The sequence below is a fragment of the Miniopterus natalensis genome, chromosome 11 (genome assembly GCF_054644295.1).
Source record: "Miniopterus natalensis isolate mMinNat1 chromosome 11, mMinNat1.hap1, whole genome shotgun sequence".
In the NCBI taxonomy this organism is placed as follows: Eukaryota; Metazoa; Chordata; class Mammalia; order Chiroptera; family Miniopteridae; genus Miniopterus; species Miniopterus natalensis.
Genome location: NC_142091.1, coordinates 75,163,552 through 75,187,642, shown reverse-complemented (window position 1 = coordinate 75,187,642; position 24,091 = coordinate 75,163,552). Strand labels below are relative to the sequence as shown.

The 24,091-nt window shown below is 56.2% G+C and overlaps 1 protein-coding gene across 2 annotated transcripts; it reads left to right on the top strand.

The window, feature by feature from the left end:
- The first annotated feature begins 598 nt into the window (after window positions 1–598).
- Window positions 599–23,595, top strand: TESMIN (testis expressed metallothionein like protein). Of its 2 annotated transcripts, XM_087822450.1 has the most exons (9): window positions 599–1,063; window positions 2,651–2,803; window positions 4,491–4,611; window positions 6,231–6,304; window positions 8,874–8,965; window positions 20,720–20,822; window positions 21,527–21,664; window positions 22,164–22,324; window positions 23,406–23,595. In XM_087822450.1, exons 1-9 carry the CDS (start codon window positions 599–601, stop codon window positions 23,593–23,595), a joined length of 1,497 nt encoding a protein of 498 aa, XP_087678576.1. The 2 variants fall into 2 exon arrangements, with proteins under 2 accessions (XP_087678576.1, XP_087678577.1); XM_087822451.1 differs by lacking the exon at window positions 21,527–21,664.
- The last annotated feature ends 496 nt before the right edge of the window (window positions 23,596–24,091 follow it).

Here is a 24,091-nt window from a genome sequence, read left to right as displayed (position 1 = left end):
CCCGCCCCTACCGGGTCCCCGCGGTTCACACTCCCGCTGCTGGGACCCGGGGCCACTCCTCCCCCCCCCAGCCGCCTACCTGCGCGCCCCGCCCGCCCCGCCCGAGCAAGCCCCGCCCACCTGTTCGCCCCGCCCCTCCTATCAAGCCCCGCCCACATGTGCGCCCCTCCCGCCAATGTCTCGCCCATCATACCAAGCCACGCCCCTGCCAAAAGCCCCGCCCACACGCCCCTATTGCCTCGAGGCCTCCGCCACGCCCCCTCCAGGCCCCGCCCCTGGCCCCGCCCCCTCCACAACCGTTAACCGCGGCACCTGTGCTCCAGCCACCCCGAGACCCGAGGTGCGTCCTCTCCGGTGGCCCGTCTGTGCCTGCGGACCGGAGACTCGGGCCGCCGTCGGGTCTCCCCACTGCCCGGCCCGGCCTCGGGTCTGCACGGGGGGAAGGGGCCTGGGTCCCCAGTCACCCCTCGGGGGCGGCGGGAGCCCCTCCAACCCCCCCTTACCTGGCTGTGGTCCTCGCAGGTGCGCGGCGGCGCGCTCACCCCGGGGGCAGCGGGGGCGGGGCGGCGCCCGGCGGGCCCGAGGCCCCGGCGCGAGCATGGAGGAGGCCCCCCTGCTTGGCGAGATGTCCGGTCCCGAGGACGAGATGGTGCCGGACCTGTTCGGGGCCGAGAGCCGGTTCGTCTCGGAAAGCATGCCCCTGAAAGCGCCGGCGGTGCTGAAGGCGGGCCAGGACGAGTTCCCCGCGTTTAAAGACCCCTACCTGAGCGCGGCGGACCCCAAGGAGCCCCTGCTGCGCGCGCTCGCCCCGCCGCTGGGCGCGGACGTGGAGAGTAAGGTCCAGGCGGAGCTGCTGGCGGACGCGGGCGAGGCGGCGATCCTCGCGGCGTTCCCGGGCCTCCCCGAGCTCGACCCGCTGGAGGACGCGGCGCTTCCCGCCCCGCCCGCCTACAACGTGCACCTGCTGTCCTCCCTGCTGGCCCCGCACCGGAGCCCCGCCGTCGTGCCCCTGGGCGCCTGGGCCCTGGAGGGGGCCGCGCACGCCGGCGTCCGGGTGATTCCGGTAAGACCCGTGGGAAGCAGGCGGGGCGCCCCTCGGCCCTCCCCGAGACGGGGCGGGGGGCTGCGGGGGGCTGCGGGGGGCTGCGGGGGGCTGCGCGCGCGCACCTGGGGTCCCTCCAGGAGCGTTTCTCCTGCGTCAGGAGCGTCCCGGGTTGGAGTCCCTGCTGCCAAGCAGGGCGCACCCCCTGGTAAGCCAGGACGCAGCGGCCGGCGCGGCCGTTCCCCCCGAGGCGCAGCGGGTCGGGGTCCCCGAGGCAGCCTGGCCTAACCCTGGGGGACAGGAGCCCTGCGAGTCGGAGGCACCGGTGTCTGCGGAGACGCGCGGCGCGGCTCGGTTTTCACGTCCCGGCATTTCACGTTTCCCCCCTTGACATGCATGATGGCCCGTCCCTTCTTCAGCACATGGAACGTAAAGCACCGCGAACTCCTGCCAATTCGCAGCGGGCCGCCCTCTGCTGCGGAGAACCACTGCTCATGTTCTGCTCTGTCCTTGCTGAACGAATCCATTTTTAACAGAAGCAAAGGACCCCAAGGAAATGCATGCTGTCCCCCCTCCCCCCCAAGGATCTAGTTTGGAAAAGCAGACCCTCAGCCCCTGAAGCGTTCTCGGCTGTCACGCAGGAGGCCTTGGGGGGACCTGTGAGCTGGTGCTGAGATGGTTAAGGGTGGGGGACGGTGCACAGTTGGTTGACTGCTGTTTTCAGCCCTCCTTACCTTTTTTTTTTTTAATATATCTTTATTGATTTCAGAGAGAGGAAGGGAGAGGGGGAGAGAGAGAAACATCAACGATGAGAGTCATTGATCGGCCGCCTCCTGCCCGCCCCCGACTGGGGATCAGCCCCGCAGCCGGGGCCTGTGCCCCGAACCAGGAATCAAACCATCTCCTGGATCCTAGGTCGATGCTCAACTGCTGAGCCAGGCCTGATGCTAATTTTTTTAACCCATATTTTTTAGATTTTTTTTTTTTATTCCACTGATTTTCAGTAATACCAGGTGGTATTTCTCCACCTTCTTGGTAGTTTTGTTGGTGTGTCCCCGAGGTGACATTAGAGGCTTAAACATGGAGTTGGCGGTCGTTTCTCCCCTAGGTGTTTTATGCTCATGTCATCCCACTAGTCAGTTAGGAAAGCTCTACTATTTAAATATAACTATTACTAGCAACGCATTCTAAGTTGCAGTATGAATATTACTAAAACAGCAGCAGTGATTTCAGGCTCCAAGATAAAAAAGCAGACAGTGGACCAGAACATTTCACACGGCCCGGTGGGCCCGCGCTCGGGTGGCGCTGAGGGAGGCCCGTGGGCTGCCAGCTGCTCGAGGGTCGGGCTGGCCAGCAGCTGGAGGGGCACTGACCGGCCGGGGAAGCTTCTTACACCCAGTGAGCGCCACGCGGAGACCACGCCTCCACACCGCGGTGTCCTCGGCCTGCGTGAGGCTGGAGGGACGACTTGCTGCCCCTTAGCGAGGATGAGAGTGGGGAGGGAGGCACTCGGGGTCAAGTGTAATTACATGGAGAATTTTCCGTATTCTGCAACTGCTCAGCCCGGCGTCCACCTCGCGATTTCTGAAGCTGCACCTGCTTTCTCAGGTTGAAGTAAAGGAAGGAGGTGGAACTATTGCGAGTGAGAACCCCGAGGAGGCCGCTCTGCAGAACCCTCTGTCCCAGGAGTCCTGCAAGTTCCCGTCCTCGCAGGAAGCGGAGGACACCCCGGGCAGCTCTCAGAAAGACCCGAGCCCCATGGTAATCGCCCCGAGAGAATGGGCTGTTCGCGTGCCCCTTGGCCCTTATGATGAGTTGCGGAGCCAGCCGCGCGGGTCATCCCATCACTGTTTCTCATTCTGTTTCATTGTGGAATCTACACTGTTGGTTGTCTCCTCAGAGGGACATAATTGGAGCCTTCCTCGTATTTGTCTCACCTCTGAGACTCTCGTTTCTCCCTGATCCTAGCAAGTTAGACAACAATGAGGACATTGCTGTATTTTTAAGGATGGTGACCACAAATCACAGCAGCCAGTGCAAACCCGGGTAGGCTGTGCTGACTGATGTGACTTGCGGTTACTATCCAAGTTTTTAATTATTCTGTTAAAAATAATAAACCCAATTGCCTCTAGGACTCCGGTCTGGCAGGGAGGGGAGCCAGGGAACCCGCCTCAAGCATTCCCTGGGCAAAGAGCCCAAACAACCAAGATTGCCTCCTCCCAGCAGCTCTTTATTCTGGGAAAGGAGGCCTTTGCCCTCAGGAAATACTTGACAGTGAGCTCGCTGTGAGCTGGGCTTCGCTCTGGCACGGCCGGTGCTCACCTCCCCGGGGGTCCAGGGTCGCCGCAGGCCCCCGGGGTCTGAGAGCAGAGCTTGCCTGGGACACGCGGACCAGGTGAGCAGGCCGCCCCCAGTTGCACCAGACCCCTGAGTAACGCGAGCACTCGCCCAGGGCTGTGCAGTGGACAGAGGCCGGAGGAGCCCGCTCAGCTGTGTGCGTGCGCGCTCGTGTGCGTGTGCGCGTGCGCGTGCGCGTGGGTGGCTCTCACTTAATCCTTCAAATACACATAAAATTCCCACTGAGCGCGAGTGGCTGCAGCCTCTCATCCAGTGTCAGGGTGGCGAAGCTTTGAGGCCGGACCTGCGCCTCCCTGACACAGGCTCTGAGTGTGACTTTGTAACATTGATCCTTTAGCTTCAGGTTTCCCGCCTGGGAAGCCCAAGGCACCCTAAGGCTTTGGCACAGCCTCTGCCCGTGTTTGTGGTTCTACCATCGGAGCTGGAAGCTGTGTGTGGGCAGAACCCCGCTGCTGCCCTTCCTTGGACGGCTGCAGGCAGCGAGGGCTCCAGCCGCGCTCCGCTTGACTGACGTGATTGGCTGGGGGTTTATTTATGGTCAGAATCCAGCCAGGTGGCCTGAGGGTGTTGGTCAGGCCCAGGAACACTGATGTGGCTTCTTAGAATGTTCCAGTTCTTGGATTAACCTTTCTAAGCTGTACTTGTAGGAAATGAAATTAATAGACATTTTTTTTAAATCCTATGTGTTAAATAACAAAACATGCCTATGGCAGGAGAGAACAGTTGTCATGAAATTAAAGAATATTCTAAGTATATGGCCACGAAATTAAAGAATATTCTAAGTATGTGGCCAGCTACAGAGAGAGAGTCGGGGGTGAAGTCTTTCTTAGAATTAGGTGGACCTGAGTGGGGCCGGGTCAGGCAGCCTGGCAGGGCAGGAACCTCATTCGCCCGCACGCTCCTCACGGGACATTCCCTCCAGAGAGCGTGTGTAGAGTAAGAAATGGAGAACAGGTCTCCGGTCTGCTATTTTCTGTGAAAACGTCAATTCTGGACTAAAGCTTGTTCTCAGATTGAAGTTTCTGCCGTTTCTGTAGCTTCATTCCTGGGGAGCTTGCACGAATGAAACCTGACCATATTTTTCTTTTAGGTGCTATGTCAGTTGAAAGGGGGGACACAAATGCTGTGCATAGACAATTCGGGCACGAGAGAACTAAAAGCACTCCATTTGGTTCCTCAGTATCAAGACCAAAATAATTCTCTACAGTCAGGTACAAAGTAAATTAATTTAAAAATTATGTCATATCTATAAGTTGGTAAGTGAATATGTTCTGCTTTGTATATAGAATAAAAGTGAAATAGGTAGTTAGGGTATTAAGTAGGCAATTTGGCAAACTTCATATTCCATACTAGTGAGCTAAGAATAGAAAAATATCTTTATAGACTAATTTATGTGTGTTGTATTGGGGTAGCCGTCCTCTGCTTCGGCCAGCTGCGGGGAGGGAGCTCTGTGACCCTAACAAGCGGGTGTGCCTAGAGGCGCCTGGTTGAAACAACCACCTTCCCAGGCTAGGTGGGGGTTGACCGCTCGGGTGTGGTACCACCTGACGTTTAATGTAAACGTTTCTGCATAATCACCATGAGTTCTGAAGTAACTGATCAAATGCTGATTGTCTGACATCCATTTACTCAGACACTTCTTCAAACTGGCGCAGCGGTAGTCAGTGACGTACAAGTGCTTGGCAGTCCTGAAATGCCTTGTGCATGACCAAGGAGAGATTAAATGGAGGAGCTTTAGGGTTGTTTACAAAGGTTAGACACAGGTTCTTGCAAACTGGTTGTTTCTATGTGGACTGTATATGTAATTGCGTTACTCTAAATCGTGGGTTAACCAGAATATTTCCTTATCATATGGTTCACTGACGTTGCTCATAATTTAAATCAACATTACACCCAGGTATCATTTCACCTGGGGCCCCTTTGGAGTCCGGGGCAAAATGAAACATTGTGACTCCTGTTCCACCCTGATAGTCCCTTTCATCCAGGGACAGCCAGATGCCTTCAGGACATCGCCCTTCTCCCGAGGCCGAAGCAGGGCTGGGTCTTGGCCCGCAGCGCGGAGTCTGGGCTCCACCCGCGGCGGGTCAGGGCCGCACGCGATCCTCCCGCCGGCAGGGGGCGCTCTGCCCGCCCGCCCGCCCTCCCGGCGCGCAAACCTAGCGCCTTCAGACGGGCAGGAGAGGGCTGGAATCCGCTCCCCGAGTCCGTTTCCTTGCCCTGTAACCCTAGTCCCCTGGCCCAGCCCCCTCTATAAACATACTAAGTCCCACCATGAAATAACCACCCCCTGACCTACGGCTCAGGGGCATCGCTCGGGCCTCGCGAGCCCGCGGGGGAGCGCTCGGCGGGGGCGCTCGGGACGAGGCCGCCCCTCTCCTTCCGCGAGGGTCACGGCCCCTGGTGTCCCGGGGACGGTTCCACTGCGCCCTCAGCCGGGGAAACTCCGACCCCGCTCGCGCTGACGTGTCCGGTCTCAGCGGCCGGACGGGCGGTTCCGTCCTGCCCGCGGGTCCCGGCGCCGGCGGAGCCGAGGCGCGTGACTGGAGGCAGTTCTCCTGGCGGCCGACAGGCGTCGCTGCGCTCCCTGCGCCGCGGGGGGCAGGCTCTCCCGAGCTCCGGCTGAGCGGCTCCGCGGCAAAGAGAAAGGGTGTAGTCAGTGAAAAATGCATTGACCTGAAGGGCTTCATAGAATAGGGAACGGGTAGGACGAGATACGTTTAAATGACTTTGCACGTAGGTCCATGGTACTTTCACGTGTGTACTTTCTTCCACCTGCAAGCGAAGAAAAGCAATACGTGGTATCAATTAATTTTAATTGTCTTCCTTACAGATGCCCCTAAGCCAATGACTGCTTTAGTAGGAAGATTTTTGCCAGTGCCAGCAAAATTAAATCTCATTACACAAGTGAGTCACTGTCTTAACAAAAAAAATACAATTGGGCATTAGTGCCTCTTGAGATTTCGATCGTCAAAGCTGGAAATTCTCAGGAGATAGAATTTACCCTCCACTTAACGATCAGCAGTGAAACTACCGAGCATCCAGCCCCTTCCCCGGACCCGGGGAGGGGTGGGTACGGGCAGGCCCCGCCCTTTGCCAGCCGGGCGAGGCCGTCTTGTCCTCTCCCACGGCCTTCAGAACACCGTTCGGCCCCGTTTGCTGAACTTGTCCTTGGTCCTGCCGTCAGCACATGCCACCCACTTGGTCTAGACTATTCCGCGCCTTCCTCAGTGCTAAGGAAATGCTTTTTAAAAAATTTAAAATGCTTTTACGATTGTACTATATAATATGCATATATTATAGTCTTTTCCCTGTCTTTTTAAATTTTCATTTATTGGTTTGAGAGAGAGAAACATGGATTTGTGCTCCACTTATTTATGTGTTCATTGGTTGCTTCCCGTATGTGCCCTGACCAGGGGTCAAACCTGTCCCCTTGGCGTATCAGGACAACGCTCTAACCACCTGAGCTACCTGGCCAGGGCTTTTCCCTAAGTCTTGAAATAAAATGTCACCTCCCTGGAAGAGCTTCCGTAGCTCCCAGTGTAGACGGCAGTCACTGTCACCTCACCTGTTTCCTTGTCTGCACAGCACCATCGCTGTCTTGAGCGTGTGTGTGCTTGTGCACGCGTGTGCGCATCCACCCCGGGACGCGAGCTCCACAGGAGCAGGGATCTCGTGAGTTCTGCGTGTCTCTGTAAACCACGAACTGGAGCAAGCCTGGCACACACAGGGCGTCACCCCCTTCACAGGTGGATGCAGGTCTGAGCACCCAGGTTACAGTAGGGAGCCAACGCAAAGTGAACCCCAAAACAAAACAAAATAAGACACATGACTGTACCCTCCTGCGGGAGACAGACGGCGAGCAACCTGAGAAGGGAGCTACGCTGTGCTAGGGCAGCGGAGGGTGGGCCCCGGCGTGGGGCTCGGGAGCAGGCGGGTCACACGCTTCAGCAGGGCGGCCCCGCTGGCTCCACTGAGGAGGCGATACTCGCCCCGGCCGCTGTTGCTCAGTGGTTAGAGCCCCAACAACTGATCGATGGGTCTCTCTCTCCCCTTCCCTCCCTCCCTCCCTCCCTCCCTCCCTCCCTCCCTCTCTCTCTCTCTAAAGTCATTGGGAAATATGTCCTCTGGTGAGGATTAGTGAGAGAGAGAGAGAGAGAGAGGGAGAGAGAGGAGGCGATACTCAGCAAAGTCTTGAAAGACAGGAGGGAGGGAGCCACGTGGATGCCACCTGGAGGAAGAGCCCAGGCAGGCGGGGGCACAGCGCAGGGTCCACCTGCCTGGAGACAGCAGGAGGCCAGCGGCGCTGGGTGGAGTGAGCGGGAGACGTGGGGGTGATGGAAGGACTGTGCCTGTCACTCGGCCTGAAAGGGGGCTGGCGCAGAGGGGCGGGGTGAGGGTGGGCAACCAGCTGTGGGAATGTCTCAGACCAGGGGGCCGTGGAGGGGGGGGAACCACAGCTGAGAGCTCGCAGGGTATTGCGAGCTTGAGCCACAGTGTTTGCTGATGGGCTGACGTGGGAAGTGGGAGGAATCAAGGGGCCCCGATTTTCAGCCTGAACAGGAGCAGAGGGGAGCAGCCCTGGGGAGCTGAGGGGCGGCTCGGGGTTGGTGCAGGAGTTGGACCAGGCGGTTTCTCGGTGCCTCGAGCCCCAGCAGGCGGGGGTGACACAACCTAAAGAGAGGCAAAAGGGAGCAAACGGGGGTTGATAAAATGGTGTTTTCCTGACTCTGCTTCTTAAATAAAACTTATTTTTAAATTTCAAGTGTTCAGTGGAGGGAGGGCCAAGGACAGGATGTCTACCTGTGATACAGACAGTCTCAGGGCCTAGCTTCCCCAGCACTTGCCGTGTCTTCAGGCTCTGATAGGAGAACAGTGGGCAGGTGGCTCCGACCCTGAACGCGGCCCACCGGTGGGCCACGCTGCTGGTAACGAAGGGAAAGATGAGAACTGAGAAAGCCAAGGGCGTGGGTAAAGCAAAGATTGCGATGTGGCTTTTGAATTTGTTAAATTGACTGCAAAGTGGTTTTCTGAATAGATGAGAAAGTAATGCTTGCTAATGAGGCATCAAATGTCCAGCTCTCTCGTCCTGAGGATGTAATAACAATGGGCATCTCTAGGTTACAGAAATTGGTCATTGAATTTATTTCACAAAATGAGAAAGATGTCCAGTACAGGGTCCTGGCCGCCTGACCACTGTGTGCGCTGCCTGCCGGCTTGTCGGTGGCCTGGTCCTGCATCGGGGACCCTTCCCTCTGTCCCGCAGTCGGGGCCACTCGATGGGCGCCCGCTGGCCAGGCTCCCCCGCTGCAGCCTGCTGGGGCTCGTGGGGTCACCCGGGAACAGGCGCGCACACTGCTGAAAGGGACTGTGGCTGCGCCGCAGGAGGGCAAGGCCGCGCCTCCGTAGCTGGGGCAGGCTGGCGGGACTTGGGAAACATTCACTAACTCAAACTATGCCCCTTGACTTTCTGCAGCTGGATAACGGAGCCGCACCGTCCGTGGCCACCGGGCCTGCCTTCCCCTCAGGACCAGCTCTCCCGGGACCACCCAAAATAACTTTGGCTGGGTAAGGAGCGCAGGGGCAGCTGGCAGCCGCGTTGAGTTTAAGAGGCTCTCTGGGGTCCATTTGTGATCGTCTTCTAAGTTATAAAATTAGCTTTGTCTGCAACCTTCATGAGCTCTGAGTGTTTGCGTCGAGCAGCCGCTGACTGTTGCTGCGCGTGGGTCCGTGTCCTGCGCGTGGGTCCGTGTCCTGCGTGTGGGTCCGTGTTGCTGTGCGTGGGTCCGTGTTGCTGCATGTGGTTCTGTGTTGCTGTGCGTGGGTCCGTGTCCTGCGCGTGGGTCCATGTCCTGCGTGTGGGTCCGTGTTGCTGCGCATGGGTCCGTGTTGCTGCGCATGGGTCCGTGTCCTGCGCATGGGTCCGTGTTGCTGTGTGTTGGCTCCTGCTCCTGTCTGGGTCAGGGTTTCAGAGGCTCCGTCGCGGTTTCGTGTTGGTTTACGTGAGCTGTTCTATTTCTTTTCTTTTCCGTCCGCTGTCGTGGATGCAGTTAGTGGCGCGCAGTCACTGACACGGGCGGCGGTCCTGGTGCGCCTCCCCTCGTGGTCCTCACGCTCTCTGGCAGGCGCCGGCCGAGGCATGGTCTCCAGGTGGCCGTGGCTGCGCTTCCTTTTCAAGTGGCGTCTGTAATTGTGACTAATTAAGCTAACCCAGCTGGCTGGAGCCCGGTTGGCATTCCTGCACCAGCCACGGCCGGGCAGCCCTCTCCGCGCGGAGCCTGCACTGGGTCCAGGAGACGCCCCGTCCCTGCCCGCGGGAGTCTGGGGCGCGCAGGCTAAGCGGCCGAAGCCGTGCTCGGGCCGAAGGAGGTCAGCTCAGCTCGAGCGGTGCAGGGACTGGGGCTCCTGCCGTGCTCACCACGGGCACAGGGCCATCCGGGCAGCGAGAGGTTCTGGAGACTGTGGCTGTGAGGAGTGTTGCCCAGGCGACTGCGGCTCGGGGCAGCAGCTGCCCCCCTCCGCGGCTGGAGCACCGCGGTGCCGCCTGTGAGCCTGCGAGTCTCAGCTCACTTGTGGAGTGAGGCTGTGGGCCTGTCCGCGCTCCCCTCCGGGTGTTCGGCGTCAGGAGTGTGTTGCTGTTGCTGTAACTGGTCCTAACACCAGGGCCCTGAGCAGTTCTGGACAACACAGAACAATGGGAGCCACACGCAGCCCCTGCTGGTGCCGGACAGCTTCTGTTAGGCAACATGATGGGGTGCCAGGGTCCCCCAGATGCTCGCTTCACCCTCTCTGTAACCCGGGAGCGTCGCTACATGCCCTAGTGCGTCCAGACGCCCAAGGGGAAGGGTGCTTTCATTCTCTTTCCAGCGGGTGCTCCCAGCCGCAGTGCATTTGCGGGTCCTCTGGGTGCTGCTGGGGGACCCTGTGGCAGAGCCCCCAGCGGGAGTTTCACTGCCGGCTCAGCCCTCACATTGCTGCAGCGATTGGACGATGGTTGTCTCTTGTTCTTTAAGTCACACTTTCCACTAGTGTTCAGATTTTAGAAAGTACAGAAAATAAAACTGGCAATAAATAGCTGCTTGGTGTGGGGGCCACACACAAGAGAGGTTTAAACAGACGGAGGGAGGAGACTGGGGAAGGCCTCTCGGGAGGGGACAGCCTTAGGCCCTGGCGGCCCCAGCTGGACCTGGCAGGCAGGCACGCCCCCCGCCCCTGGGTGGGCACCTAAGTAGCAAACACTGTCTGCAAACACTGGTGCTGAGAGTTTCGGGAACTGTTAGAGCGTCAGATGCTTAGCTGACCCTCTTTCTGCAGAGCACCGATCTGAACCCGTTTTCTTTTTAATCTTTGTAGAGTAACCCTTAGTTCATGGGACACAAAGTCTAAAAAGCCCTGTAACTGTACCAAATCCCAGTGTCTGCAATTGTAAGTAACCACAAACCCTTCATTTCTAAGTAGAAATAAGGTTGTTTAGCCGCCAGTGAGTCAGGACAGCCCCAGAGGCCCGCAGGGTGCGCGGCGTTGGCGCTCACGGCGCAGCCCAGCTCGCGGGGGGCGAGCCTCCCAGTCGCGCTTCAGAGAAGCCGGGTTTGGGGGTTTCCTATGAACTTACCCTCTGGCTTAGTCAAGGACGCTGTCTCCCCCTCAAGTGGGCAATTTTCCTGGGTCTTGGTTACGCTCTAGCCTGTCAGACGCGTGCGGAATGCGGGGTCTTATCAGAAAGCTTCACCCCAGGGATGTGGCTCCCAGGAGGCTGTGACGGAGGCAGGAGAGGGAAGCAGAACCCTCCGCCCCAGGGCAGTCCGGCCCAAGTAGGAGGGGCCTTGTCCCCCGATTGAACTCGACCTTCCTCCCCCGCCCGGCCATGTGCAGCCTCTGCTCTAGGTCCTGCTCCGGCCACTCGGCCACTCGCTTCCTGCCCTGAGCGCCCAGCTGGCTTTAAGTCCCCTGTTGGGAGACTGCGTCTCGCCGCCCTAACCGCTGTCTCCACGTGCTTCTGCGCTGCAGAGCCCCTCCTGAAGCCAGAGCCCCGCGATGGGACAGTGACATGGGGGTGCAGACAAGGGCCAAACCCAGAAGTCACAGAGCAAAACTGAGAAAGCAAACTGGTTTCTAAAAGTGATGCTGAAGTCTGGGGTGACGGTCTGAGCCGTTGGAGCTGCCGTTGGGTTAGCCTGTGAGCCCCCCCCCCCCCGAACGTGGGAAAGGCCACAAGAGGACTGATGAGGACTCCAGGGTGCAGCTCGGCGAGGAGGCCGGAGGGGAGCAGGGAGGCCCGGACCCGCCGCACTGTCCGCTGCGGAGCCCCGGCCGGCCGGGCGGACCCTCGCCTACCTGGGGCTCGGCCGCCGGCTGGTTTGAAGCCTGCGCAGTTGTAAACCGTAAGGGGACCAAGCAAGGTGGCCCCGCGGGACCTGGAAACCAGACGAGCTTTCCAGAGGGTTTGGCTTGGTTACCTCACAGTGGGAGGCCAGCGAGACAGCCTGTTCCTGGAAGCAGCTTTCCAGGTGAACCGGCGATGACACTGAAGACAGTTCTCACGGGCGGGCTCGGCGCTGGAGCAGAGGAGGAGCCCCGGTGTCCCGCTGTCTGGGGCCCCGCGCCGCGTGGGGAGCCCCCAGCCCTCCTGCGGGGCTCTGACCGCGCTCAGCACGCGGCTGTCAGACCAGTGACTTCGCTTCCTCCCTGGGCAGCGGGGCCTTGGAGGGAGGGTGCGGACACGGGCCCCGGGGGCGCCGTCCCCACCGGGAGTCAGCAGAGTCCGGGTGGGTCCCCCGTGCTTTGGGTGGTGTCCCTGGACACTGAGACGCGACCACCTCCGGAGCTGCTGTCTTTGAGAGGCTCAGGAGTGTGTGAAGTCACAGGGCGCGCCCCTGCGAGGCCCCGGGCCTGGGGCAGCACCTGCCGTCCCCACGGGTCTCGGGCTCGCGCCAGAAGCTGTCCCCGGAGCAGACGCCTGCGCCCCGCTGGGTGCGACGTCACCACCACTGACAGCTTCCTTCCCTTGGCCGGGCCCCTGCCCACACCCGCGCCGTGTCTTTGATGCCCGGCGCTCACCCGAGTCTGACGGCTCCCGACGTGGCTTCCTGGCAGCGGTGAGAGGGGACTGAAGGCGGGCGGCCCAGGCCCCGAGCGCAGGGGCACATGGACCGTGTTCCCAGGCCGCCGAGGCGCACTCTGGAGGGACGCCACCCACGGTCATTGTCAACCCAGGCGCTGAAGATGTGGAGCCCGACGTCTGTCCCCACTGACCCCGCCAGGCAGGAGCCCGTGACCCGCGAGGACGGTGCTCCGAGCCGTCTTCCTGCGGCGGCCTGGGCCCGGTGGGGGGAGAGCACTTGCACAGAAGGGAACGTCCAGCGAGTGGCCAGGGGTGGGAGTCGCTCGGGTCAAGCTGTGTGTCCTGCCTCATCTGCCGGGATGTCCCTCTGTCTTCCTCTCAGGCTTAGCACAGCCCCTTTCCGCAGGTTAGCGCCCGCCCACCTCCCCCGGTGCGTCCCGGGTTTCCCTCTGCACGCACAACGAGGTTTCTTTGTCCAGCATTTTGCTGAGAGTTTTAGGCCTCTGCTCACAGTGAGATCATCGGTAGCTTTCCTTTCTCGTGTTTTCTGTTTGCTGCCAGTGAAATGCTCGGGCAGCCCCTGCCCCCGGGGGCCGGGCGGGCACAGCCGGGCCCTGAGCCGCCGGCGGGGCCTTTGGGGCTGGATGGGGAGGGGACGGCCGCTCAGCCCGTCTTCAGCGGTTATGTTCTTTAAGGTTGATGCTGCTTCTGAGTCCATTTTGATATTTTATATTTTTTTGAAAATTGTTGGTTTCTTTAAATTTTCAAGTCCATTTGTAGTTTGATTATTTTAAAAATTATTGGTATCTATCGTTGTAGCCTTTATATTGCCTAATTTTCTAATTTACATTTTGCTCTTTTTTATTTGTAGCTTTTTCTTGATCATGAGAGGGTTTGTCTGTTTTGTCTGTTTTTTTTCAGAGTAGCAACTGGTGATTTTATTCATTTTCTTGCTTATATTTCTGTTTCAGAAATACATTGTCTTACTTTTTACTATTTTTCCCTCTTGTTTACTATTTTACTCTTTTAGGTTGCTATTTTTTGTGTGTTAAATGCTTAACTTATTTTCAATCTTTTATGATTTTTCAGGAATTTAAAAGCTATAGATTCCCCCGTGTCCTGCTTCGCCCGCCCTGCAAGGTGACCTGAGGCCCTTTCATTGTCACTCAAAATAATTTGCGGTTTTCACTACGTTCTCTCCGCCGCGTGAGGTGTTTGTGTGCACGTGTCCATATCCAAATGTGCATGTATGTGTGCAAATACGGGTACGAATATATATTTTTAAACTATATTTTTATTGTAAATTTAAAATTCTGTTTTAAATTTGTGGCCAGATAATGTGGTCTAGATGATACCAGCTCTTTGAAATTAATGTAGACCCTCTTTATGACTTAATGTTGGAAACATTTAAAAAATATTCTGTATTGACCTCAAAAAGTGTGTTCCGTATTTGTCAGCTGCAGGTCCCTACCCATGAGCTCAAGTTTGTTAATTCTGTTGTTTAAATCTGCTAAATACTTTTATTAAACAGATTTATGTGTTTTTGCTAAAAGTGAGCTGAGACCTCTCAACATGACTGTAAACCTGCCTCCTTTTCCTGATGGCTCCACTTGGTGGACGTATTTTGGGTCTAGCGTGGAGGTGCGAGCCCAGGATGGCCGCGCATTTGGGCGAGTTCTTCCTCAGCTGTGGCATGCATCTCTGTGTCCTGCTGCTCGGTGGCTGGCGTTACTTTTTGCCTGATGTCGATGTCACACTCTGTGTCCTGTGGGTTACCTGTCACGCTCACCGCGTCCGTGTGGCAGACTTGAGTCAGTCCCAGGTCTAACAGGCTCTGAAAACCCACTGCGTTCTTTGTCTCCATATTGATATATCTGCACGTGTTTGTACCACTTTATTTTTCAAAATTTTAACTTTTTTTTCACTCAAATGGTAGCATTTCATGTGTGTGTTTCTGAACCTTGCTTTTTTTTTTTATCGTCATTGTTGAAAGTATTACAGATGTCCCCTTTTTACCCCCATTGATCCCCTCCACCCCACATCCACCCCACTCCCAGGCCTTCCCCATAACAATGTCTGTGTCCATGGGTTATGCTTATAGACATATAAGTTCTTGGGTTAATCTCTCCCCACCCACCTTCCCTCTGAGATCCCTCAGTCTGTTCCATGCTTCTGTGTCTCTGGGTCTGTTTTGTGCATCAGTTTATTTTGTTCATTAGATTCCACATAAGAGTGAGATCCTGTGGTACTTGTCTTTCTCTGACTGGTTTATTTCACTCAGCATAATACTCTCCAGGTCCCTCCATGCCGTCCCAAAGGATAAGTGATCCTTCTTTTTTATAGCTGCATAGTATTCCACGGTATAAATGTCCCACAGCTTTTTTGTCCACTCATCTGCTGATGGGCACTTGAGGACAATGCATATTCTGCAGCTTTGGGGTGGAATGTTCTGTAAATGTCAATTAAATCCATCTGCTCTTGGGTGCCATTTAGGGTCACTGTTTCCTTGTTGATTTTTTGTCTGGAAGTCCTATCCAGTGAAGTCAGTGGGGTGTTAAAGTCTCCTAGTATGACTGTATTGCTGTCAATCTCTCCCTTAAAGTCCTCTAGAAGTTTTTTTTACAAATTTAGGTTCTCCTATATTGGGTGCACATATGTTTATCAGGGTTATATCCTCTTGTTGGATTGATCCCTTTAGTATTGTGTAGTGACCTTTCTTGTCTCTCGTCATGGTCTTCATTTTGAAGTCTATTTTGTCCAATACGAGTATTGCTACCCTAGCTTTTGTTTTCATTTCCATTTGCATGGAAAATTTTTCTACCCCTTCACTTTCAGCCTGTGTGAGTCTTTTGTTCTGAGGCGGGTCTCTTGTAGGTAGCATATATGTGGGTCATGTTTTCTTATCCATTCAGCCTCCCTATGTCTTTTTATTGGAGCACTTAATCCATTTACATTTAAGGTTGTTATTGATAGATATTTATCTACTGCCATTTTAATTCTTTATGCCTATGTTTCTCTCTCTATTTCTAATTCTAGTTACAGCAGTCTCTGTAACATTTCCTGCAGTGCTGGTTTGGTGGTGATAAACGCCTTTAGTCTTTTTGTGTCTGGGAAGCTCTTTATTTCACCATTTTGAATGATAGCCCTGCTGGAGTCTTGGTTTCAGATCCTTGCTTTGCATTACCTTGAATACTTCATGCCGTTCCCTTCTGGCCTGTAGAGCTTCTGATGAGAAGTCAGCTGACAGCCTTATGGGAGCTCCTTTGTAGGTAACAGCTTGCTTTTGTCTTGCTGCCTTTAAGATTCTCTCTTTGTCTTGAATTCTTGACATTTTAACGATGATGTGTCTGGGTGGAGGCCTCTTTGTGTTCTTGCTTCAGACTCTCTGTGCCTCCTGAACTTGTGTGACTTTTTCCTTGACCAGGTTAGGGAAGTTTTCTGCCATTATTTCATCAAACAGGTTCTCTAACCCTTGCTTACTTTTGACCTCTTCTGGCAGTCCTAGGATGCGAATATTGTTATGTTTAATGTTGTCCCACAGCTCCCTTAGACTGTCCTCCTGTTTTTTAATTGTTTTTTCTTTTTGGATCTCTGATTAAGTGATTTTTTTCTACCTTGTCTTCTAATTCACTGATCCAATTCTCAGCTTCCTCTAATCTGCTGTTTACTCCTTCCAGTGTATTCTTTATTGCTGCTATGTCATTCTTCATTTCTGATTGGTTATTTTTCATAGTTTCCATATACTTTTTCATGCTGTTGAGCATCCTTACAATCAGTATTCTGAACTCTATTTCTGAGAGATTGTTTATCTCCATTTCATTTAGCTCCTTTTCTGGGGACTTCTCTTGTTCTTTCACTTGGGGCATGTTTTTCTGTTTCCCCATTTTGGCTGCCTGTTTGGATTTGTTTCTACGTATTAGGTAGATCTACTAGGACTCTCAGTCTTTTTAGAGGGTCTCTGTGCAGGCCAATGTCAGATGCAGTTGGTGACTGGCCCTGAGTACCCTGTTTGGAGCTATTAACAACCCTCGGTTTGAAGTCTCCTCTGTTGGGGCTGGGTACATTTGGACAGGACCAAGATGCACACAAAAGTCTGCTTTTCCAAGGCCTGGGTCCAGAAGCAGATCAGGCAAAGACTCAAAGCACTCTGAGGTCTGCCTCTGCCAGCAGGCTGATTAATCTGATTCTCTTAATGAGCCTCAGGCTGTAGAAACTCCACTGGGTCACGTGGCTGGTTGTTATCAGTCTCTTAACAAGCCTCAGGCTGTAGAAACTCCTCTGGGTGGGGTGAGAGGTTTTCCAGCAGGGTGGGGCAATGGCTTCCCTCCCCAGGCAAAAGCTGCTTAGAAGGTAAATGCCTGCCTGTGAAAGATGTCCTCTGCAGTCTGGGGGAATGACTTGGCTCAGGGATCCAGAGGGGTGCCCTCTGATCTCCATGTCCAGGGCCCACAGCCCTAGGTTCTCCTCACACAGCCGCAGTCCACTCTGCCCTCCCTCCGCTGGAGCCCGAGGTGAGAGGCTGCACAGGAAACTTCGTGCATTAACTCTTTCTGAGGGGCCTGCATTTCCAGCCGCCTCTCCCTGGCAGACAGAAGCCCGGCTGCTTTTCACAGCCAGATGCTATGTGGGCGCCTTTCTCAGTTCCGGTCTCTGGGCTGGGGAGCCCCGCCAGGGGTTTAGGCCCCAGAGGCCTCAGTGGGAACCCCCACAGCTGAGATCTCCCTCCGGACCTTCAGCTTGGGAACCCAGCCAGGCCTCTCATGCATCTCAACTTCCTACCCGTCTCTATGCGGTCCCCCCTTCTCCTCCTTGGTTTTGGGGGTGCTCGTCTTCAGTTGCGGTTGGTTACTCACGGTGGTTTTCCTATATTTTAGTTCTCATTCCAGTTTGGTCCCGGCAGAGTGGCAGGGTAGCTTCCACTCGGTCTGCACCATCTTTAATCCCTGAACCTTGCTTTTTTTATTGTGGTAAAATAAGCTTAATATTGACCATTTTAACCATTTAAGTGTACAATTCAGTGACATTAATTCCATTCACAACGCTGTGCAACATCCCACTATTTCCAGGACTTTCCATCATCCCAAACAGAAACTCCGTCCGTAGTAGCTCCCCGTGCCCCCCTCCCGGGCCCGCACCCTCTGGCCCACGCCTGTCTCTGAGTCTGCCTAGTGCGGGGCCCTCCCGCAGCGGAGCACACAGGCTTTCCTTGCGTGTCCGGCTGCCTCCCATAGCGCAGGTTCGCCCCGCTGTGAGCACGTCGGGGCTTGATCCCTTCGGGGTGAGTAGGATTCCACTGTGCGCATAGACCCGTGTGTGTATCACTCATCTGCTGCTGGGGACTTGGCTGTTCCCACCTTTGGCTACTGTGACTATTGCTGCTGTGAACGTGGGTGTGTGAGGATCCGTCTGAGTCCCTGCTCTCGATCCTGTTGGTCAGGTACCTGGAAGTGGACCCGCTGCACCACATGGTAGTTCTGTGTTTAACTTTCTCAGGAAACACCATAGTGTTTTCCACAGTGGCCACACCGGTTTTCATTTCCAGGAGAAGTAATGGGAGGTGGGGCGGGAGGGAGGAGAGGACCCATAGAGAGCCAGGGGAGGCTGCCCTGAGGAGGGCTGTGTGGGTGAGAAGAGTTAGTAGGGCGGACGTGGGTTGAAAGCGGTGGCTAAGAGTGGTCTCCCTGAGGAAATAGCAAGTGCAAAGGCCCTGTGGCAGGAGGGCGCCCTGGGTTGTAGGAACAGGAAGGAGGCCAGGCCGCTGGTGCGGTGCTGTTTGTGTATAAAGCATGTGAGTGTTGAGTGTTGAGTGGGGTAGGAAGTAAATGATGCCGCCACAGGTGGGGCCCTGTGCAGCCCTTAAAGTGGTGTGTGAATCTGTCTGCATGGGAACCACCCATTATATTGATAATAAAAGCAAGCTGTTATATTGGTTTCTTATGTTGATAAATAATAAACCCACACTGCGACAGTGTATAGAATATAATATTGTTTGTTTATATATAATTTCTAATCAAACAATATACACTTATTTCAGTGTGTATAGTTTTATAGAAAAAGTGTGAAATATATTCACCATATCATCGTCTCTAGGGAGTGGGGTTCTGAGGGATTGTAATTTTTTTTGCGTATATTTTTAAAAATTTCTACAACAAATTTGATTTTTTTGGATCACAAGTAAAATTTTTTAAAAGATACTCTGAGCAGAACCAGTGGACTTGGCAAGCCCCTGGGTGTGGGAGAGACAGGGGAGCCGTGGGCGGTGCGCAGGGCGCGCTCCCGGGTGGGCGGCCTTAGAGGCGCGGGTGGAGGGGCTCGAGCTGGGGTCCGGCTGAGTGGGCGCGGGTGGGCGCGGGTGTCTGGAGGAAGCTGGGAACTCGGTCCTGGTGTGTAGAAGTGTCACAGCCACTGGGAGCTAGCCAGCGACCGGGTCCTGCTGCTTTCCAACGGGCAGGCCACTGGTTGGGAGTCAGTGGGCAGGGACCGATGCCCGAGGGTAAAGAATGGGGGGGGCGGGGGGGGCGAGGAAAGGGGAGCAGCACCTGTCCGGAGGCTTCAGCAAGAGGAGCTTCAGGGCTGGAGTGTGGGAGGCAGAGCGGGAGCAGCGGGGCCGGGCTGCCCGACGGGGGCCACAGCCCCCCTCTGCCCTGCCCTGTGCCTCCCCGTCTTCGCTCCTGCTCAGGAGGCTTCGGAGAAACTCCCGTCCCCTGGGCTCCGGATGGCGGCCACAGGGGATGGGCCCCAGGCTCTCCTCCTGCGTAGATCTGCCGGGAGGTCACCCTCCAAGGATCCACACTTTATGGGGGAGTCTCTGATCCCGCTCCCACCTGTTGTAGCCCAGCCTTCGTCTGTCTCCTGCCGAGTAGCCCATTGGAGCCCAAGCTCTGAGCTGCTAGGGACTGGCCAGTGCCCCAGGCCAATATAATTCCTTGTCTTTGTCACCTCTGATCTCCTTTACTCTCCTCTTGGCTTGACATGCATTTAAAAAATATTTTAAGAAGCTAAAATAATAAACATTAAAAAATCACGTTCAAGAATTCCGTAGCAGGAAGGTGTCTGCAGACACCCAGACGGCCTTGCTGCCGGACAGAGGCCTCCCGCGTGCAGCAGCCCTCCGCCGGTCGGAAGTGCCCCCGAGGGTCCTCAGAGCTTCGTGGGTTAGGTGCCGGGGTCCTGCTGCACAGCTCCCGACACTGACTGAGGGACTGTATCAGATAACACGGGAGCCGGTGGCAGAGCTGACGCTGACACCTGGGCGTGAGGCTCTTCCCGGTGGCCTGTGCCATCAGGAGGGCACAGTGTGGGTCTCCTCTGGTCACTAATGGAGCCCCGGAGCCTGTGTCGGCGGGGGGTGGGGTGGGGGGGGTGCAGGCTGTTGGTGGCCATTAGGAGTCCTCGCCGGACACTGAGCTTTTCCATGAGCTGAGGAAAGTGTCCTGTCCCTGCTCACACCGAATAAAAATAAGCCGCAGCCTCTCGATGCCTCCATCACGCAGCAGGCGACACAGTTGGTAGCCGTGAGCACTGAGGGCTCATCAAGGAAAAGCTGTCACAGAAGGTCCCTGCTGCTCACCTGCCACTGTAACGTCGTCGCGGCTCCCTGAGCCCTGGGCATGGTGGGCACGGTGGGCAGGTGGGCACGGTGGGCAGGTGGGCACAGCAGGCACGGTGGACAGGCGGGCACGGCGGGCACGGTGGGCAGGTGGGCAGGTGGGCACGGTCTCAGAGACGACTCACCTGCAGGGCCCGGTGCTGACCGTCACGCGGTGTCCTCACCATTAAGCTCCCCCTCTCCCCGCGTGCTGACAGGAAGGACAGTGAGATGAACCCTAGACCAGGTGCCACCTCCGGGTCCCTAGCTCGCTACCAGGCAAGCCTGGCAGGGAGGGAACTCCGCTGTGCCCTGTCGGAGGGGGTGGACAGTTGGCGGGAAGGCGGCCCTTTATTAACTGATGTTATCACCCCGACCGGCTGTGTTCCAGGGACAAGCACAGCAGGGCCAGGGGCAGGCGACGGCGGACAGCAATGGACATTTCTGGGAGGTGGTTTTGCTTTGCAAACTCCTATAATAGGAAACGAATGGAGTTTCTCTCTCCTGGGGGGTCCCTGGAGGGTGCCATCCGGTCCATCTGGTTTTCACAGAGAAGGGAGCCGATCTCTAAGTAGGAGTGTGCGGGCCCCGCGGGCCGGCCACCCTCGCGTCCTGCTGTTTCCTTGTTGATCGGCCGTGGCGCCTGTGACCCGCTGTGTGACTGTCCCCACAGGTACTGCGACTGCTTTGCCAGCGGGGATTTCTGCACCAACTGCAACTGTAATAATTGTTGCAACAACTTACGCCACGGAATTGAACGCTTTAAGGCCATCAAGGTGAGGAACATTTCCATTCAACACACGTGCTTGAGAAGTGCTGCGAGGTACTTGAGATGTTTGTAAGAACCACCTCCAGAGAGTCTGCGTTTCAATGTTGGGAACACCCGAGGGGCTGGAGGACATACACGGAGTGTGACTCTGTCCCTGAAGGCGGGGCCCAGACAGTAGGGGGCTCTACCCTCCCCAGAAGGTCCTGATTCAAGAACATGCTCCTGTCCACATAGTCTTTATCTGAGAAGTTGCGTCAGACACATGGCAGAGGGGCCCAGGTTGGAGCAGTGGAGTCTGCAGAGGTTGGACAGTCCACTGTCCAGGGAAAGCGGGGAGAAAGCTCTCAGCCGCTCCGGCTGCCTAATTTGTGCTCCAGAGCGTCCGGGTGACAGAGAGAACCTAGGCTTCAAGGGCCACTGGCCCCACTGAAAACAGACAACAAATGGGCCACCTGTCACTGCATGAGCCAATTAAGCAGAGACAGGGTTGAATTGTATATGAGCGTTTATTCCAATATTGCCAGCAGTGTGGGAGAGCAGCAGGTCATCCACAAAACTCTGCAAAACTCTGCTCCCCCCCCCCCCCCGATGGTTACCGTGGCTCCTCCTAGAGGACAGCCAGGCCAACCGGACAGGTGAACAAGGCGCCTGTCACTGAGCCTGACTTTTAATAAACTAGCCCTTGGTGGAGCTTTGCATTTTCTGTCCTAGGCTTGTCTTGATAGAAATCCTGAAGCTTTCCAACCAAAAATCGGGGCAGGCCGAGTGGGGGACGTGAAGCCTCGACACAGCAAGGGGTGTCACTGCAAGAGGTCGGGCTGCCTGAAGAACTACTGCGAGTGCTATGAGGTGAGTCCGTGCCATCCTGTGTGACCTGAAAACAGGGAAATACGTGGCCCAGGTGACTCTGGTCATTTTCTTCTTTGCAGGGTTTCTACAGGGCGTTCATTGATCTGCAGCCATTTCTTAAATAAAATTATACATCTTAGGAATCAAGGAATTAACTAGGCTTCCTATGGGAGCCTGTCCCCTTCCCTGAGCCCACCGCGTCCAGGGGAGGTGCCCACCACCCAGCTGTGCCCGCTCTGCGGCTGCGGCTCTGACACTGGGAGCCACACTTGGTGGCCAGCAGAGCGGGGCAGTGGGGACACGTTCCCAGGTGAACATTTGCCAGGGTGCTCGGAGTGGGCAGGCAGCTCCTCCCAGCTCAGCCCCTCGGAGGCCAGAGTGGACAGTCGTAGATCATGCGTACATGCAAATGTAAAGTTATTTAAGGTCCAAACAGAATTTGTTATTTTTGAACAGTTACAGGGCAACTTAATTTCATTGAAGCATTTTTTATTTCCAGGCCAAAATCATGTGTTCCTCTACCTGCAAATGCATTGGATGCAAAAACTATGAAGAAAGCCCAGAACGAAAACCGCTCGTGGCCGCGCCGAGCTACCTGGAAGCTGGAGGCTCGGAAGGCGGCCCTCACCCGTCGGGACCACCGAAGCTCAGGGCCGAGAGGTGGGTCCCCTGAGCTCACCCCCTGTGGGGAGACGGCTAATGCGAGGGAGTTCATTTATACACCGCAAGGCGTGTGTGCCTGCAGGGCGGGCGCCGGGGCGGCAAGAGGGCCCCCCCCTTCCAGACCGACCCTGGGCCCCACACTGGCCTCAGAGGCCCCGCCGCTTTGTCCTGCTTGTCCCGCCAGCAAGGGCCCTGCGGGGCCACCAGCAGGCCGCTGACTTCCGGCCGCGAGGGCGCGGCGTCCAGACGGGAATCCGAGCCGCTCGCTGCGCGTGGACGGCCGCGCAGAGGGGTCGGGGTGCAGCTGCGTTCTCACCCAGTGGTCAGGGACCCGTTTAGTTGGGTATTTTCCCACCTAATTATTTTGAGGCCATGTGATCCTAGCAGGTCTCAAAGGCTGAGTAGCAATTTTATGATATGTTGCACTAGGCTCGTCTCTGCGTTCGGATGTCATCAGCTAATTAATGTCATTGACAGGCCAGGCTCACGCTTACTGGTTAGGGAGATGCCAGGCGTGTGCACGTTGGGCCTGCAGGACCTGTGTCGCAACAGTGACCCAGTGTGGCCCAGTCCTCTGTGAAACACAGGTGACAATGTTACCTCCCCCACCGGGACCACACGTGTCCCATGGGGTGTGACGCAGGCTCCGGGCCGTGGGCTCTGGTCTCAAAATGTGACGACTCCTCTTGACAGGGGGCAGCCCTGTTCCTTCACCTTCAACAGAGGCCCCTGCGTGTATCCTTCTGGAGGATTTTAACCAATCCCAACATCTATCCCTATTTTCATATCCAACACTTTTTAAACTTTATAGAGTTGTCCTAAAAGGTTTCAGTGTGAGCAGGACTCGTGCTAAGCCGCCATCGAGAGGGTGCTGAGAGGCTGGCTCACCTTCCTCCGTATTTTTCTTCTAAAAGAATCCTTAGTATTGTCCCAGTGACAGCGTCCAGTGTTAGGAAGACAGCACTCACCCGTACCAGGGACATTCTTTAAAATGCCATGACAAGCATGTCCCCCGACCGTAACCGGCGTTGGAAAGCCGTGGCCTTGGACCGCAGCCTTCCCCGCTGTGTCCCTGCAGGCGGCCCTCGTGCATCTCCTGGGAGGTGGTGGAGGCCACGTGCGCCTGCCTGCTGGCTCAGGGCGAAGAGGCCGAGAAGGGGCGCTGCTCCGAGGGCCTGGCCGAGCAGATGGTCCTGGAGGAGTTCGGGAGGTGCCTGTCCCAGATTCTCCACATCGAGTTTACGTCGAAAGGGCTGAAGCTGGAGTAGGAGGAGGCGGGTGGGGGTGCCCCCGGCCTGGACGCAGTGTCTGGGAGCCGTCGAGGCTGCTTTAGGGACACGGGGACGGGTCTGCGTCACCAGCTATATCATTGAGGTCGAGGCGCCCTCTGCGTCAGGAGACCAAGGGGGCATAGTCTGGGAGGGTGTGGCCATCCAAAGCCCCTGTGTGAGGACATGCCTGACGTGGCCGCTGTTGTGGGACCAGGAGGGAGCAGGGGTCCCCGGGACCGTGGGGAACCCTCTGCACCGACACTGAGTGCTGGAGGGAGGTCCCATCCCGCTGACCTCGCCCCCCATCGGGAACTTCCCCCTGGAGCCTTCTCTGCATAGAAAGCCATAATGAATTTCCCCAAGTTACTTAGAAGTAAAGCCTCCAGGGGGGCTGCTAAGATACAAGTTAAAACCTCCAGAGAGGAGCTGAGCACCCCGAAGAATCCGAGTCAGGTGTGTCCCCAGGGTGGCAGGTTATCAGCCCCTCTAAGGT